We start from the raw sequence: 18339 nt of genomic DNA, 5'->3' as shown, positions 1-18339 counted from the left end.
GCCCAAGATTCACTCACAACTCACTCTAAATATGTGTATATAGTAATATATTATGGAGAGAAGGACAAGTAAAGAAAAAATGCAGTAGAAACTTGCAACTATCGAATTACTAAATGAAACATAGATGGCTATATATAGCCCACTGACTCAACTGACTTTCCTAAAGAAATGGTGGACATGACCATATCTTCCTAACGTGCTAATAACCAACGGATATTTCCACTAGATTCGGTCAATACAATGACTCATTCTAAAACAAATAGACTTACCCATAAACTAAACAATAAAATCTACTACTAATTAAATCATAGAAGTAACTCCATGCAAATCTTCAATATGTCGACTGACCACTTCTACTTCTTATTCCATGCACTAATTAAATCAACCCATTTAGTAACCTTAAAGTCAAGATTAATTCCTACAGATTTCGTCAAAGATGAACTCAGGTTTAGTATCTTTGAATCGGAAACAAATCATGTTCCTATTCTTCTAGATGCACATGTTAAGGGCTATTTGGACAACATGTGTAGCTTGCTTATTCACATTTAAGGGATCACATGTTTTCCATTATCAATGGAAAATGCTAACTAATGTCATATGGGTTGTCGTTAATTAACATGCATAAAAAAATTAGTAAAACATTAAAAATTTGTATATTTCACATTATGATAGACAATATAACTATTTATGCACGTTAACGACAACCTATATGACTATCATTAGCAAAACCCGTTATGAAAACCACTGAACGGGTGCCTGATTGATATGTTAAGTATTGATGACTAAATCTTTTTCTTTTGATTAATCTCAAAATCTCAAAAAATTGGGTTTTGATCAGGTGCCTCACAGTGTCATTTTGGAGATATTTACTAGACTTTTCGAATATATCAATGTCCGTCTTTTTAATAGGTAGTCTCTGCTTAATCTACTTTAAGTAATTCTGACGTTAATTTCGTACTGTTCTTCCCTTAGTTTTATCTTTTGTAACCATTTGAATCTATAGTATGCTTTTGAAACCGGATTGTTTGACCTTCTCTCGTTATCTCAATATGAGATATACAACGTTCACATTGGAAGAGTGGTGGGAATCACACGCAACATCTTTCGGAGCATTCCATGTAAACCCCATCTTTTTATACCTTAATCTACTCATTAATCCGATCCAGCCTAGCTGGTTGAGTCATGGGTTCTGATTTTACAGGATGCAGTTCGATATTCTCCAATACTTGAACATACATCTTCCTTCATAGAGTTGTATGTACGTTATCTTCCAACTTGGTTTATGATTAAAAGTTCTTGTCATGTTTGCGCCTTTTGCCAATCACGAAAACCTTTTTTATGTTGTTCTTATTTGTTTCAATCTAAAGTAATCATATAGTTGAAGCATGGAGTCATTGCTTTATATGCTTTTCATGTTCGTGTAAAAGTATATCAATTGATGTTTACATTTCTTTCAGCATCTAATGGTTCATAGGCTGGGAATATGGTCAGAGTATGAATCCCCATCAAAGTTCCGTGTAAGGCTCTTTTTTTTTTTTTTTTTTCCTTCTCTATTAAGGGTGTTGAGTGTGAAGCTTCTATTATACCGTCTCTACTTTTACCCACTTCTAAGGTTTTTTAGTTAATGAAAATTCAATCAAACGTGGTGGTTTGGATAGAAATATATAGTGGTTTGGTGATGTTCGGGATGATCTTTAATAGGTTTGGTAACTACTCTTTTACGAGTAATTAATACACTGATATAGATATAGGTTTGGAATTAGGCTCCAGAAGACCATATATAGTCTTGTGGATGGCATTCAGGGGTGTTTGGTATAATAAAATGGAAAGGGGAGAAAGGGAATGAGAAAGACTTCCTTTGTTTGTTTGAAACGAAGAAAGGGAATGGGAAAGGAGAATCTATTCCATTCTCTACAAATTGTAGAGAATGGGTGAAAATGGAAATTCTTTTTTTTTTTTTTTAAGATGTTATGTGTAATAAATATATTATTATTTAAAATTTTATTTTTATATATATTTATTCTCTGTGGGTACCAAACAACGGAATCCATTTTCTTTTCAAATACTCATTCTCTTTCTCACTATTTCCATTATCTATTACATTTTCATTCTCTATAATTCCCTCCTACCAAACACCCCTTAAGTACTTCCTAGAATTATCACTCAAATTTAACAAGCTAGTACCGTCGAGTTGCTTTCTTACACCAAATTCCTACAAATTATGTGATAGTACTCATGATTTGATCACATTGTATTGCTTTTCAGTGTTTGACCCAGAAACATTTGGATAAGTTATTTGACATATATGAAGAAGAGTGTGACCTTTCTCAGGAGGCAAGAAATGAAGTAAGTGTTACATTGTGAATTTTTTCTATTCTATTGCTAAAAAGTTGTGATTAAGTAGTTCATTAAAATATTATTGGGAAAATACCGCTTTACTAAGTACTTTCAAGTTAAAAAAAATATAAATTAAACCTTTGAATTTAATAAACATACAAACCCTCCTGAATTTTACACAATCCCTCCCTAAATTTTACATAATTTCCCATGTTTTACCTAAGACCGCATGATTTACTTAACATTCCCCCAATATTATTATGTACTATGATAGCTAAATTGGATCTTGTAAGCTATTGAGGCCTGCGGGTCTCAAGTTGTGGGTTGATATTTTTTTTTTTATAAAAAAAAGGCTATTATTTAAATTGAAGGTGGATCATTTAATCGTATTTACACCATGCATTTTGATTGATTTAATTAATGTAATAAATTTGAGAATTTAGCTTATAAGAATTTCAACCCATATACAAATTTAATTATCCTAATGTTTCGTTATCTTTGACCAGCATATGTCAAGCCTACAGGAGTTTATAAGGGAGGACGACTCCAATTTGTTAGACGACAATGAAACCTATTTATTAGAACCTGGACCCAGGTATGTAGTTGATTAAATGTTCACATAAGTAAAATTTATATATTACTCGTATTATTATAATGGAAACTCGAGAAATATTTATGGCAGTCATCGGCTCATCGCGTATATTGTTTATTTTATTTTATCTGAAGTTTTCAACATCCATTTCATTGAAGGCAGGAAGAAGACCATTATTAACTTCACCATTTAAAAACGTTAGGCACCGTAGCTTTGAAACGATTTTGAACATGAACCAAAAAACGTCTAATTAAATCTTTACTTAAGACATCAGCTATTTGTACGTACACTATTACTGGTTTTTCTATATATCTATCTTAATTCATCTTAATATTTACTATGCATCATTCAAATACTTCACTCCATATGTTTGTTTTATAGTTAGCTTATACTCGTATTTTTTATTATGTGGAATTAAAATTTAGAAAATTTACTTTTAATTTTTGTCATGTTGAATTTGATTGAATATGGGTTGCACAAGTCAATGTTTATTAAGTGAATTGTGTTTACGTTCAATGGTTTGGGTTTGGTTTAAGTTATATGAAGTCGCCCATATATTAACCCACACCTTGTTAATCCAAACACAACCGGATCGTCATTGCAAGTTGTAAGGCTATCTCCAATGATAAGGATGTCCTTAGGCGTCCTTGAGCTACCATATCATATCTCTACAAATCCTTATACATCCTTATAAATCTTTCAAATCCTATAACTTTATCTCCATCCTTACATATCCTTTTACCTCCAACTAAAAACAAAAATATATTAGGTAAGGATAAGTAGGGGCATCTTTAGATTTGAACAAGTTTCAACGGCAAAAGATATCCAAAGACACCTAAGAGCACTCAAAGACACCCCATTGGAAATATCCTAAGGGCTATATGCCTATATTCCCGGATTATAGTTTTTTTTTTGAAAAACCATTATTTTCATGTAAGCATATGTTTCTTTTTCTCGATCTACATAATGTATTTTTTGTATGTTTCTTTTTCTCGATCTACACAATGTATTTACGGTGTCATCAACTGTCTTAGTTTTATCTTATAACTCACTAGTTTTAGATTCAATTTGATGCAGTTATAAATCTCATATTATTAGTAGTATCTTGAAGTACGTTTTCTTATTTTATCTCTCACAACTACTTTAACAATCTCATGTTAATATTGATGCAGCGAAACTTTCGATGAAATTGACATCATTCTAAAGAGTAAAGTGAAAGAGTCCGCATTGATAAATCCTTCTTCAGTATTTGCCTCGTATCCTGCCTTTCGGTTTATACTCAAACGTGTATAACCAGCCAACACTTCGTCAGTCAACACAGATGTACCAACTTTATTTGTTAAGTATTGCATGGCAAATGACATTCCAATTCATTTTTTATTCATTGATTAAACGTGTCACTATTCATAACTCATCATATATATATATATTTACGGAATATTTATTATGGATTGACCATGACATTAGAGCACCTCTAATGGGTTAGTCTAATACTAACCAATACAGTGTGACATCAACAAAATTTCTTTCCAATACATTTACCTTAATTCACACCCAATACTCAATAGATCCGATATATTCCAATACACTCCAACATATTTATTTTCAAACTTTTAATAAATAACACCAGAAATATAATTCATAAAATAAACACAAATATTATATAAAAATTTATTCATAATTTAAAAATATTACAAACTTAAAGAGAAACCTACAACATTTTTCGCATGTTTTAGAGCAGTTTAACAACAGAAATTATTCATTGATTTCGCTTATATGATCAGATGGTTCAACGTGGTAGCCACACAAGCAAGTTGTTCCATAGCAATTTGAATCTTATTGATCTACCCCTGCAAATAAGTAAAGTAGTTGATGATATACCCCATACGGAGCTCTAGCTCTGTACCCGAAGCAGAACCACCTTCGTTACTTAGCCAAAACGGAGCCTGACCCCCGTCCAGTCCAAATCAATTCGGAACTCAAGGTAGCTACCCAACTCCGGAGAAATATACAACATCGGATATAGATCCTTTCCATGATTATCCGATTAAAACATATATTGAAGCTCCGAACATATCGGACGCGACTTGTTAAAGAGATCGCTACAAATCTCCTCAAGTAGGAAACAAGGTATTCTCAAAAGAGGAAGAGATCTACTCTAATTCTCTTACCCTCCTCTCCATGTTTCCTACCCTCTATATAAATAGAGGAAGAAGCCATATGGCACATCTATCATATACACAATATGCAATATACTAAAACCCTACAATCATTCATAGTTTATTCGACCTCCGAACAAATCTCAAACTAAACCTTCAAACCCTAAGTCGCACGAAACAGCTTGGAATCAGAAAACAACTGGCGTAAAGCGGTCTTCGACCCTTTGTCCGGAAGGGAATCGCCAACAAAACACCACCAACCCTGCTCACACCTCCGGTTTAGCCATAATGCAATTATTTGATCAAACAAATTGGCGCTATCCGTGGGACCATTCAAACTGATTTTCCCGACACCCACATACAATCATAATAATCAGTTGCGATGGCCAAACTAAGAGTTAATCCCTCATTGGGTGTTCAAGGTAGGAGGGGACCGCAGGCGCCTCAAAAAGAGTCAAACGTAGAGAGATGGAGTCACGTTAACCCGCCCATGCCAGGTTTAGGTCCTCAAATAACTGCAATGATGCAATAGTGACAATAGAAAAAACGTTAGATGCACGAGGACGATCCAAAAATGAACATGCGCTGGCATTAAGAGACCAAGATCCGGGCGAGCGAATGACTCCTACTCCCTGCTCTCGGATCCAAAAGCCAGGTTCGATGCATGACGACCCTTTAACCTCACAAAACTCTCAGGGCACTTCGACAAAAGACAGAAGACACAGAAGAATCCCTGCGGACATGAACGACCTAGGGAAGACATGGAAAATACCAGTAGGTCAATATCAGGACAAGTCCGTGCTAGGATCAATAGGCAAAGACCGAAGCGAGTTCGCGATAGGACCGCGAGGTCAATATCAGGACAAGTCCGTGCCAGGATCACCAGGCATAGACCGAAGTGACTTCGCGATAGGACTGCGAGGTCAATATCACGACAAGTCCATGCCAGGATCACCAGGCAAAGAGCGATGCGAATTCGTGATAGGACCGCAAAGTCAGTATCGGGACAAGTCTGTGCTAGGATCACCAGGCAAAGACCGAAGCGAGTTTGCGATAGGACCGCAAGGTCAATATCAAGACAAGTCCGTACCAGGATCACAAAGCCAAGATCAAAGTGGATACACCCTAGGGTCACTAGGTACAAGCCAGGACAGGTACGAGCTGGTGCCAAAGGATAATAACTAGAACGGTCCTTTACCAGGGTCACCCGGTCAAGGCCCGGATAAAGCTACGAAAGGGTCACCCTGTCGAGACAGGGAGACGCCGGAGACCATGAGTCTCGAGCAGAACAGGCTTGTGGGAAGATTACAAGGCCAGAAATGAAAAGAACCTAGATCGGATGCCTCGGGGCCCAGCCGGGATAAGTTCTTCAAAGGACCAACGGTTAAGGCTTTTGGCATGATCCCCGTAGGATCAATAAGTCGAAATAACATGGAGGTAATATCTCAGGATAGGGACAACCTGATATCCGGAAACTCCCGGAAGACATGGGGACAACCGGGTGAACACAGTCACGTCCTTGGCAACATGGAAAGGATCCCCACCACCAGTTCCCTGGGTGATGTATTGCCCAAACCTGGGGAGAAGATATCCGCACTAATAGACAAAGGAATTACCGACGCTTACGTACAAGCCAATTACGATGTATTATGCGTGGTAATAAGGCTTTTGAGAGAAACTGGTCAAGTATACGAACCAAAGCCTGTGACCCCATGCAAGGAGGAGACGCAGAGAGAAGCCATATGGGATCCCTTCATGAGGCCAAATTTTCAGGTTGCACAAGGAAACTATCACAAAGTTAACATACAGGAGTTGGTCCTGACAAAAACGATCGAAAAACATTCAGACCACCCGAGCAATAACCAAGCCCAGGAAGGATGCGAAACAAAATCAAGGGGTATTTAAAGGGAGAACCCTCTTTTACCTGAGTCCATACCTGGAGCACATCAAATCGAACGTGGGTAACCTGTCTGACGAAAACATACGGAGTTATTTAGTATATACGGAAAAGAGACAATACGAACACGTATATTACAACGGTGAAGGAGATCCGACCGACTTCTTGAATAAATTTATCAAGATTGCAGCGGCTCGGAAATGGGACTCGAGAGCAACTTGCCAAAATTTCCCCCACGCCTTAACAGCAAAAGCAAAAGAAAAGGTTGATGACTTAGTCAGAGAATTCATGAGTGACTTCGAAGATCTCGAAGCAAGGTTTGTGTTACAATTCAATACACAGAAGAAACGTAAAAAGACGCATATATCGACGTATGACATAAAGCGCCAAAAAGAAGAAGCACTCAAAGGATTTATAGCGAGATAGACATCCAAAACCCATGAGATTAACGGGTTGCCTGAAATCTAGAAGATATCGGGGCTCATCCATGGCCTCCGAACAGTCGAATTAGTTGAATACCTAACAACGAACCTACCTGAAACATACAATGAGCTCGATACTGATGGTCCTCGAATGCACTGCTTGTGTTTTAATTAACTAACTTGTAATGTAAATATGAAATAACAAGAATAAAGATGAGATGTAAAGAACTTTGTTTAGTTATATGAAACTCAAACTAAACGATGAAAACATGGGTGGTTGTTTTACAACAACAATAAACTGTAAACAGGAAATTTATGTTAAGTTTTTGAACACACAAAAACTTAACAAATTACTTAGAGAAAGTAAAGTAAAACTGTGGAACACACCAACCATGTTTTCATCGTTTAGTTTGAGTTTCATACAACTAAACAAAGTTCTTTACATCTCATCTTTATTCTTGTTATTTCATATTTACATTACAAGTTAGTTAATTAAAACACAAACAGTGCATTCGAGGACCATCAAGTGGTATCAGAGCTTCCATTCCTAAATTATTGGAACAAGATCTGTTTGCCTCTTGTGTTTACATTATTTTCTTTCTTTTCTTTACATTTACATCTAAATTTTTTTCCTTTTCTGTTCTAAAAGATGTCGTCTGTACCCACTCTTGTTAACACACGTGACTTTGGTTACGTTTCTATTCCTCCAAAATTTGAGCCAAAGGACTTTGGTTCATGGAAGGAACGAATGTTACTACACATAGTGGGTGTAGAACCATATCTTATGACCATTCTAAATGAAGGTCCTTACATTCCTACATATGTTGAAAGGACACCAGGTGCAACACCTGATGCTCCTGAAATTGTAACAGATCTAGTCAAGCCTGAAGTCCAGTGGACTGAAGAAGAGCGTAAACTCGTCAATCTTGACTCTAGATTGAAAAACATGATCATCACCACCCTTCCCACTGAGGTGATGAAACTAGTCATTAAATTCCCCACTTCAAAAGAAGTTGGGAAAGACTAGTAAGCACTTATGAAGGGTCAGCTGACTTGATTAAAACCAAGAAAATTGACCTCAAACGTGCTTATGAAAATTTCTTTTCTCTTCCTGATGAAAGTCTCGAGGGCACATATACCCGATTTAAAGGGTTGCTCAATGACATGACAAACGTTGGCATTACCCATGACAATTTTGAGGTATGCCATAAGTTCATCGACTCTCTTCCTCTCAAATGGCAGAATCTTAGACAAATCCTCCGTACCACCAAAAAGATTCAAGAACTGGATCTTGAGGAGTTGTTTGGCACTCTTCAATTTGAAGAGAAAGCCTTGGCTCAAAATATTAGAGCCTCTGCTGAATCAAGGAGACATGCTGGTTCCTCTTCTGCTACCAGCTCTTCTGCAAACCCCTTATCTGACCCTCTTGCTCTCATCTCTTCTGAGCCCATCTATCCCAATGATGGTGCCAGCACCTCTTCTCTTCCAGCATCCTTTCAAGCTCTCGTTGAAGAGCTTGATGCTGAAGAGAAACAGGAAATGTTCAGTGATTTTGTAGAATTTGCCTTAATCGCTGGAAAGAAGTACTCCAGGAAATGGAACAACCGCAAGTCGGTTGCTCCATATAAGCCTCCTGTGGATAAATAACAGGAGGAATGCTGGAAATGTGGTAGAAAAGGCCACTACCAAAAAGAGTGCAGGGTTTTTATCCCAACTCCTGTTGCTCCAAAATCTAACTCATCTAAAACTGCTGATGAATACAGGAACAAGTATTATCAGCTCAAAGCCAAAATGGCTGAAACTGAAGAAGCCAAAACACCAGGCAAAGGTCTGGTCGCTAAAGAACATGACTGGGCTGATTCAGATGACTCTGATGATGAGGAGTATGTTGACGCCATGTGTCTCATGGCTCTAGCTGATAGTGATGCGCTGACAAAAGACCAAGTCTCAACAAGTCAGTGGGTCAACGTCACTGTCAAAAAGGTACATACTCTTCTTTCAACTGCTGATGAGGACAAAACCAAAATTCTTGAGTCCTTGTCATGTGATCTTCAGTTCGTTGAAACTCTGCGTGCTGAAGCTCACTCAAAACTCCTTTCAGTAAGTTCTGAATTGAGTGAAAAATCTGATAAACTCAACAGACTGAAGAATGTTCATGTTGAACTTCAGTCACATGAGTTGCTGACTCAAAAACTTCAGCTTGAAAATGAAAAACTCAAGCTTGAAGTTCTCAACCTCAAGAAGATTGTGACCTCTTGGTCAAAAGCTTCCAAATTTCATCATCAATGTCTAAATGAACAAGTCCCTGCACAAGTTCAGGCAGTGATAGGTGGAGATTTTGAATCTGCTGCCTGCATCGCTGACATGTTTAAAGATGATGTGAGACCGGAAATCTCAATTCCTCCTTCTAGTATTACTTCTCCTGAGGAAATGAAAAAGTGGTATTTCGTTAAAGGAAATGATTACCATACTGAAATGGACACTGGTTCCTCCACATCTCTCTCTAGCGACCCTTCAAATTCTTTTGAAGCTAAAGTAGTTAGCTCATCCTCATCCTCTAATAACATATTTTCCCATTTGCCTATAGTTGGCATGATGCCACACGAAGGCAAAATTCAATATTCTCCAAATGAAACATTTCATGGAGATATTTCAAGTGATGGCTACAAGTCCATCGCTCCTCAGCCCCTTACTTTGAATAAGTCTGAGACTTTCAAAAGAAGTAACGTTGCTGCTCCTTATGACTATAGCACGCCTCAGCGAGCTGATCATACTAAGCAGCAACCTCAGTCTATCTCAACAAATTCTTTTCCTTCTAAAATCTCAAGTGCTGATGTATCTCAGCATGAACGTCTCATGGAGAGACGTGTAAGGTTTGGAGATATTAGAATTCATAATGAGGGCTCATCTCAAGCCAAACCGGCTGTCCATCAGCGGGCCTCTCATCCTTCTCCACCACGATCCATTCTGAGACACCCAACTCCTCTAAGAAGTAAGGTGTCTCAGTCGGTTAACAGACCAACCACTCCTCAGCGAGGAAACATTCCTCCTCAGCAAATGAGGAGTACAACTCCTCAGCGAGGACACACTTCTCGGCAGCGACTAAGAAGTGTAACTCCTCAGCGAGGAAATGCTTCTCAGCACCAATCAAGGAGTGTAACTCCACAAAGGGGACACTTCCCACATCAGCAAGTGAGATCCTCCACTCCCAATAAAAGACAGTTGTCTTCCCAGCAGTCACAGTCGGCTATTCCTCGTGTGGAATATCTCCCTCATAGGCAAGGGAGGTCTTCCACACCTAATCAATCTTCTAGATCGACCACTCCCAATAAGGTTTCTCAATCCAGCACCTCCTCATCTCAAACTGATCTAAAACAAGCTTGGAGTGTGTTAAGAGGGTCACAAATGGCCTCCTCTTCCACTCCTCGTCTAGATGACCCCACTGGCAAATCTCTCTTGGGTCCCCCTCCTCTCTCAAAGAATTCTCGCAAACAAAAATCAAAGCCTAAGCCCAAGGGAAAGACTAAGGCTTCAACCTCTTCTGACCCAAAAATTGTTGAACTTGCTCAACAGGTCAATGATTTGTCTTCTCAGCTTAAAGAATTCCTTCTCAGCAATCAGCAAAGCAACTCCTCAAACAGGAAATGCTATATATGTGGCATGAGAGGTCACATTGCTACAGATTGCTGTAACTCAAGAGATGCCCCTGAAGTTGTTGTGCAATCAAATGCTCACACTTCAGCCTATGACTCTCTAATCAACCATGCCTCATCTTCCATGATTAGTGAGAGTCCTCCAAATGAATCTCTCTTCATTGACACTGGGTCTATGGGGACTCATCAATCTAATCTTGCCAACTACATTGCTTCTCAACGCATTGAGATTCCTCATTCTCAGAATGTCATCTCCAATTCGTGGGGACGACCTGCAATGCTGGTTGAGTTCAGTGCTCCCAACGTTGTCAGCAACTCAGTGGTGCTTCAAGAAAATGAGAATAACATGATGACCACTGATGAGAATGATAGAATTAATGTGCTTCCTGACTTAGGAAACCACTTATCCCTTGAGGAAACCTTCTCCGCTGAGTCTTCCTCTACCATTGATGCACCCATCATTACCTCTACTGACATTCCTGTTAGTGAGTCTAAAAATGGACCATAACCGTCTGTCTTATCCTTGCAGGGTTCACTGGGAAAAGGTATGTGGTATTTGGACAGTGGATGTTCAAAACACATGACTGGCTCAAAGACCTTGCTGGATAACTATGTAGAGGCTGCTGGCCCTACTGTAGTGTTTGGTGATAATTCTACCGGACAAACTGAAGGTTATGGTCTCCTCTCCAATGGGTTAATCAAATTCTCCAAAGTTGCCTATGTGAATGGACTAAAACACAATCTCATTAGCATAAGTCAACTTTGTGACGCTGACTACAAAGTCATTCTTGATAAACATCAAGGGACTGTTGTAAATATAAACAAGGAAGTCGTATTTGTTGCTCCAAGAAAACGAGATGTATATCTCATTGACTTCACTCCTATCAAAACTGATAGTGAGACTTGTTTCTTTGCAAAGTCAGCTGCTGAACTGAATTGGTTATGGCACAAGCGTATGTCGCATGTGAATTTCAAAACCATAAACTCACTGGCCAAAAAGAACCTTGTTCGTGGCCTTCTTCCTCTCTCTTTCGAAAAAGATAGGCTCTGTGGTGCTTGTGAAAAAGGCAAATGCCATAGAGCTACTTTCAAAACTAAACAAGCTAACTCTGTTAAGGGTTGTTTTCACCTTCTTCACATGGACCTTTTTGGTCCAGTGAATGTCCAAAGTCTAAAGGGTAGTAGATACACTTTAGTTATTGTGGATGAATATTCACGATATACTTGGACAATCCAAGAGTGATGCTGCTGATGAAATCATTAAATTCATCAAGAAAATGGAAAATCTCAACAACATAAGGGTTAAAGAACTCAGAAGTGATCATGGCACTGAGTTTAGAAACCACACACTTGAAACATTTTGTGCTGATCAAGGGATCTCACAAAACTTCTCTTCCACTAGAACTTCTGAGCAAAATGGTGTTGCTGAAAGGAGAAATAGAACTCTTATAGAGGCAGCACGCACTATGCTCAGTGAGTCCTCTCTTCCCAGTAGGTTTTGGGCTGAAGCAGTCAACACTGCTTGTCACACCCAAAATAGATGTCTTTTTGTCAAAAAACATGACAAAACTGCTTATGAGGTTTTAAGAGGAAAGAAACCTCAAATCAAATACTTTCATGTATTTGGATGTCCTGTCTTTATTCTTAATAACAAGGATCATTTAGGGAAATTTGATCCTAAAGCTGATGATGGTTACTTTGTTGGATACTCTTCTATCAGCAAAGCTTTTAGAGTATTCAATACTCGTCTTCAAAAAGTGGATGAATCAATTCATGTCACTTTTGATGAAAGCTCTTCTGCTCTTAGAGATATCCAACCATCTTTTACTGAAGAGATCTTCAATGAGTTCATTAACCCTCCTATGGAGGATGCTGACTCATATGTCAATGCTTCTTGCTCGCCTCCTCTTGATCAGCAACTCACTGAGGTTGGTTCAGCAGACCCTGAACTAGAGCAAGTTGCTGCTCATATCTATACGATTGAGCCAGTTGAGCCTATCTTAAGGTCAATCCATGCAGCATCAGCCAAACCTAGATCACTGGCTGATGATATGCAAGTTGATGACTCTGCTGATGAATAGTTTCATGATGCTTCAGCTAACACTGAGGATATGGAGTTTGCTGACAACTCCAACATCAATGATAACTCAACTCAGTCAAATAACTCAACTGATCATCCTGATACTGAACCCACTGTCACTATTGATCTTTCTTCATATAATCCTCTTCCTTCTATTCACTTCTCCCCATCTTCTGTTGATACTCAACTTGCTTCTTCAAGTGTTCCTTCACTTAAGTGGACAGCCAGTCATCCTGCTCACCAAATTATTGGTGATCCTCAGCAGGGCATTGTGACTCGATCAGCGACTAGAAACACATGTCTATATGTTAACTTCTTGTCAATGATCACTCCCAAAAATATCGGTGAAGCTATGGCTGATCCCTCTTGGGTTGCTGCCATGTAGGAAGAACTCACTCAATTTCAACGACAGCACGTCTGGTTTTTAGTTCCTTTACCACATGGTAAGGAACCCATTGGTACCAAACGGGTCTATCGAAACAAAATGGACGAAGACGGTGTTGTTGTACGCAACAAGGCTAGGTTGGTTGCACAAGGTTATCTTCAAGAAGAAGGAGTCGACTTTGATGAAACCTTTGCTCCAGTGGCCAGATTAGAAGCTATACGCTTATTTTTGGCACACGCTGCTTATCAAGACTTCAAGGTCTATCAGATGGACGTTGCCTTCCTAAATGGAAAACTCGATGAAGAAGTCTATGTCGAGCAGCCACCTGGTTTTGAGGATCCAGCCAAGCCACATCATGTCTATCGTCTCTACAAGGCCTTATACGGTCTTAAGCAAGCCCCCAGGGCTTGGTACGACACTCTCTCTGAATTTCTACTTTCTAACAACTTTCAGCGAGGATCCATTGATAGCACTCTTTTCATCTTTCGAAAAGGTGCTCATATACTGTATGTCCAAATTTATGTTGATGACATTATCTTTGGATCCTCGAGCACTAAACTATGTAAAAAGTTTAGTTCTCTAATGTCATCTCACTTTGAAATGAGTATGATGGGAGAATTAACCTTCTTTCTTGGGTTGCAAATACGTCAGCTCACTGATGGTATTTTTATCAACCAGGAAAAGTATATCCGAGACATGTTGGCCAAGTTTGATATGACTGACATTTCTCCAAAACCAACTCCCATGTCTCCTCCCAATAATCTCCATGCTGATCCTGATGGTAAGCATGTGAACCCCACTCACTATCGTGGGATGATTGGCTCGCTAATGTATCTTACAGCGAGTCGCCCTGATATCATGTTTGCTACTTGCTTATGTGCAAGATATCAAGCATCTCCCAGAGAGTCTCATCTTCTTGCTGTCAAACGCATCTTCAAATATCTGAAGGGCACAATGACCTTAGGTCTTTGGTATCCCAGGGAGTCAAACTTTGATCTTGTTGCTTACTCTGACTCTGACTATGCTGGTTGCATGTTAGATCGTAAGAGCACCAGTGGAGGATGTCAACTGTTGGGGGGGAGATTAACTAGTTGGTCTAGTAAGAAACAGCATACAGTGTCCATCTCCACTGCTGAAGCTGAATATGTGTCGGCAGCGAGTTGCTGTGCACAAGTCCTTTGGATGAAACACCAACTCGCTGACTATGACTTAGATTACACTAAGATTCCAATTATGTGTGACAACACAAGTGCGATTGCTATCACACATAATCCTGTTCAACATTCCAAAACCATACACATAGACATTAGGTATCATTTTATACGTGACCATGTCATGAAAGGAGATGTGGAAATTTATTTCATCCCCACTGATGATCAACTCGCTGACATCTTCCAAAACCCTTAGATGAGAAGAGATTTAAAGATCTTGTCAGCAGGCTGGGAATGTTGAATTGTGACTCAACTATCTAACTTACATGTCTTGTGTAAGATTAATTGGAGTCAGCAAGTTTAAGTTTGACTTACTTGCGTAAAAACAAAATAAAGGCAATGGAAAGCCATAAGTTTCCATCTAGTCCAATAGCAAACGGTTATTGGTAAAGACCTATAAAATCCGTTGATCCCTGTTGCTTTGGGAAAAAGCAAAATAAAGGCAATGGAAAGCCAAAAGTTTCCATCTAGTCCAATAGCAAACGGTTATTGGTAAAGACCTATAAAATCCGTTGATCCCTGTTGCTTTGGGAAAAAAGCAAACTAAAGGCAATGGAAAGCCAAAAGTTTCCATCTAGTCCAATAGCAAACGGTTATTGGTAAAGACTCTTAAAATCCGTTGATGGCTGACAATTTGCCAAAAATTGTATCTCAGCGACCATATGTGTGTCATATGCTCGCTGATACTTTATTTAAAATATGTTCTTATCGATATGTTCGCTGAGACATTTTCTATTAAAATAAAAGAAAACATATTAAATAAAACATAGGACTGGGTCTGAAACTCACTATTTCGGATGTAACTGTGTTGATGACGTGGCAGTTCTTTGTGCCACATATTATACACGTTTACAAAAAGTTACCCACTTGTTTTACTCAAGTACGTCATCCGTCCACTTGAGACCATGACTATGCCTCTGTTGGTCTGTATCTGTCAGACGCATACGGCGCATACTCGAATATTTTGAAAAATATCTTTTTTTCTTTTTCAAAATGTTACTCACAAAATGTTTTATATATATAAATATATATAGGGTTACAGTTGTTAAGCAACTGTAGATGTTGAAAATGAGGAGAGAGAAAAACTCTCTTTTGTCTTTTCGTTTCTGACCAATCACCTTCCTTCACCATACCCTATATATAGTACTTCATACCCACTCTTCCTTTTTCATGCTTTCTTTCAACTATTCATTCTCTTCAAAATCTCTCAAAAATTCTTAATCTTCTCAAAATCTTCATCTCTGCTTTCTCTATTCTCTGCATCTTCACAGTGTTCTTTCTTTCTAAACTTTAGAATGGCTTCATCTTCTCAAACTCCATCTGCTTCCGCCGCCACTCAAAAGACTTATCTAAATTCTTCTTCCTTCTCTCCATCTGCCAATGTTGTAAAATCCTCAAAGATCTCTTTCAATGCTTCTGAGATGGTTGTTAAACCTAACAACCATCTCGGCTCGTCTGAAGTACCGAAAGGTACAAAAGGATATAAGCCAATACTCGATTTCATTCATGCTTCCCCTGCCAGTCACTGTATAATGGCAGATCCGGAGAAGATATATGTTCATCTTCTTCGTGAATTCTGGTGGACATGTAACTATGATGAGTCCACCCAGTCTATCGTGGGTACTGTTCGAGAAGGAACAAAATCCATTTCTATCACTCCAGCGTCGTTACGCCGTACACTACGCTTCCCACAAGAAGATGATGAAAATGTGTTTGTGGAAGCGGCTGGAGATGATGAGTGGGAGGCATGGTTGCCTTCCATCGGGTACAATCACAATCTGAGGAACCCTCCGGCCATCCCTAGCAATCCTCTTAAACAAAATCTCCCAGGGATATGGAGGGTTCTATTCACCCATGTGATCCAGTGCATGGGTGGAAACTCTGGGTCATATAATCAGGCGTCCTCTACTTCGATGCCTATTATTCACGCCTTGGCAGAAGGAAGGTTTGTGGATTTTGCCTTGTTGATCTTCAACGACATGAAGAACAAAGACCAACAAACAAGTTTTAGATCATTGAAAGTAGACCGATGATCGAATGAAAAAGTGGTGTCCGAAACAGCAAGTTGACGGTCGATGCTGATAACAAAGGCCATCAACTTCGACCGTTAAAAGAACATCGGCCATCAAGGGTCTGATCGAAGAAAATGCTCACTTACGTAAAAAACGACCCATCTAGACGCAACGTCAAGGCTTCAAAGTTTACCACCACTCACTACAAGTATATTTAAGGATAATAAACACTCCAATTTCACCAAATCATTTCCGGAATCAAAAACCCTCTTTTAAACCATAAGTTGCTAGTTTTCATCAAAAACTCAAAGATTGGACTAAGTGTTATGTAATCTAGATATCCAAGACTTAATAGAACATAAACTAAGTATGTAGAAAGTAAATAATTTACATGCCAAATCTTTACCTTGATTTGAAATCCGAATTTGAGACAAAGAAAGGAAGAACACACTTGGTAAAATGGAAAACTTGAATCCTTGAAACCAATAGCTATTATTATACAAGTTACTAGTAAATTTTACTTGTTATGATGATGATGAATCCGAAGATAATGAAAGAATAAGAATAAGAAGAGGATGGAAATGTTGATCTTGAGTTTTGAGAGAAAGAGAGAGTGTGTGAGTGTTTTGTGTGTAAAGAGATAAGGGAAATGAGAGAAATGAGAGGTGGATAGGGGGGTTTTGTTCCCCTCTTGAGCTCTCGCGACTAGTTCAAGTTTCTCCAAACAATTGATTCATTTAATTAAAACTTTTACCCCGAGACTTGTTCAAATACTTCGTTGATATATTATTAGCTATGTCGAAATAACGTTACTAACGAATACTCATTTGTCTACATTTTCATTACAAAATTTTTATTTACTTCGGGTTGGCTCATTTCAAATCTACCTAGCCGTGTAACGATGACCGGTCAAAATGGCGAATGTTACAAATACGCCGACTCAATATGGACCAATACGGTTCACACCCAATGGGGGGTGGACTATATTGGAAGTCGAATACTCTGAATACGAGTATGCACTGGGGGTGCTCTTATTCATAAGGCAAAATTCTTCCCCGTGATCCAGTGAATAGTATTATTGTACATTGTATATATAGTTTCCTTATCTATGGTTTTATCATGATTAATTTTCAATCAAACTCATCAACGAGAAACTTTTATTTGAGCTCAAATTCATACAAGAAATCTCATCCAGGCCCAAGGCTGGCTTGGAGGAGGCGCATAGGGTGCAAAAGAGCCAAACCCAATCACCTTAAGAACCCACTAGATAACTTATATATATACTCTTTAGTATTATTAGAAAATCATTAAGACCAAAAGTATCAAGTAATTATAGATCATTACATATCAGAAAACCTAAGGGTTTTCTATTCTTATAAATAGAGACCTAAAACCTTTTCAATTTCATAATTCTCTTCTCTCGCTTGTGAAGCTTGGTCTAAATTCTCATCCCTTTGGATGGGGATTTTGAAAATAGCTTTTCTAGTTATTTTTATACATGGTGGGTTTTGTTATAACATAAGGTTATAGCTAGCACTTAGCTAAGTGGCGAATATTCGTTCGTGTGTACGAGTCTTTAGAGGAGTTCCTA

The 18339-nt window shown here is 38.6% G+C and overlaps 1 protein-coding gene across 1 annotated transcript; it reads left to right on the top strand.

The window, feature by feature from the left end:
• The first annotated feature begins 1015 nt into the window (after window positions 1-1015).
• LOC122580864 lies at window positions 1016-4358 on the top strand. Its single transcript, XM_043753014.1, has 6 exons — window positions 1016-1118; window positions 1202-1258; window positions 1458-1517; window positions 2266-2346; window positions 2844-2932; window positions 4102-4358. Exons 1-6 carry the CDS (start codon window positions 1050-1052, stop codon window positions 4220-4222), a joined length of 477 nt encoding a protein of 158 aa, XP_043608949.1. The 5' UTR covers window positions 1016-1049; the 3' UTR covers window positions 4223-4358.
• Window positions 4359-18339: the final 13981 nt, after the last annotated feature.

Source organism: Erigeron canadensis, chromosome 9 (assembly GCF_010389155.1).
Source record: "Erigeron canadensis isolate Cc75 chromosome 9, C_canadensis_v1, whole genome shotgun sequence".
Classification (NCBI taxonomy): Eukaryota; Viridiplantae; Streptophyta; class Magnoliopsida; order Asterales; family Asteraceae; genus Erigeron; species Erigeron canadensis.
This window is presented reverse-complemented; position numbering and strand designations above follow the sequence as displayed.

What these genes read in the sequence shown, in the direction of transcription:
- LOC122580864 (XM_043753014.1), top strand. Translation starts at nt 1,050, where the DNA reads ATGAGATATACAACGTTCACATTGGAAGAGTGGTGGGAATCACACGCA. An exon ending in AATCCCCATCAAAGTTCCGT is followed by an intron (nt 1,518 to 2,265) that starts GTAAGGCTCTTT and finishes ATTGCTTTTCAG; the next exon opens with TGTTTGACCCAGAAACATTT. An exon ending in TTATTAGAACCTGGACCCAG is followed by an intron (nt 2,933 to 4,101) that starts GTATGTAGTTGA and finishes ATATTGATGCAG; the next exon opens with CGAAACTTTCGATGAAATTG.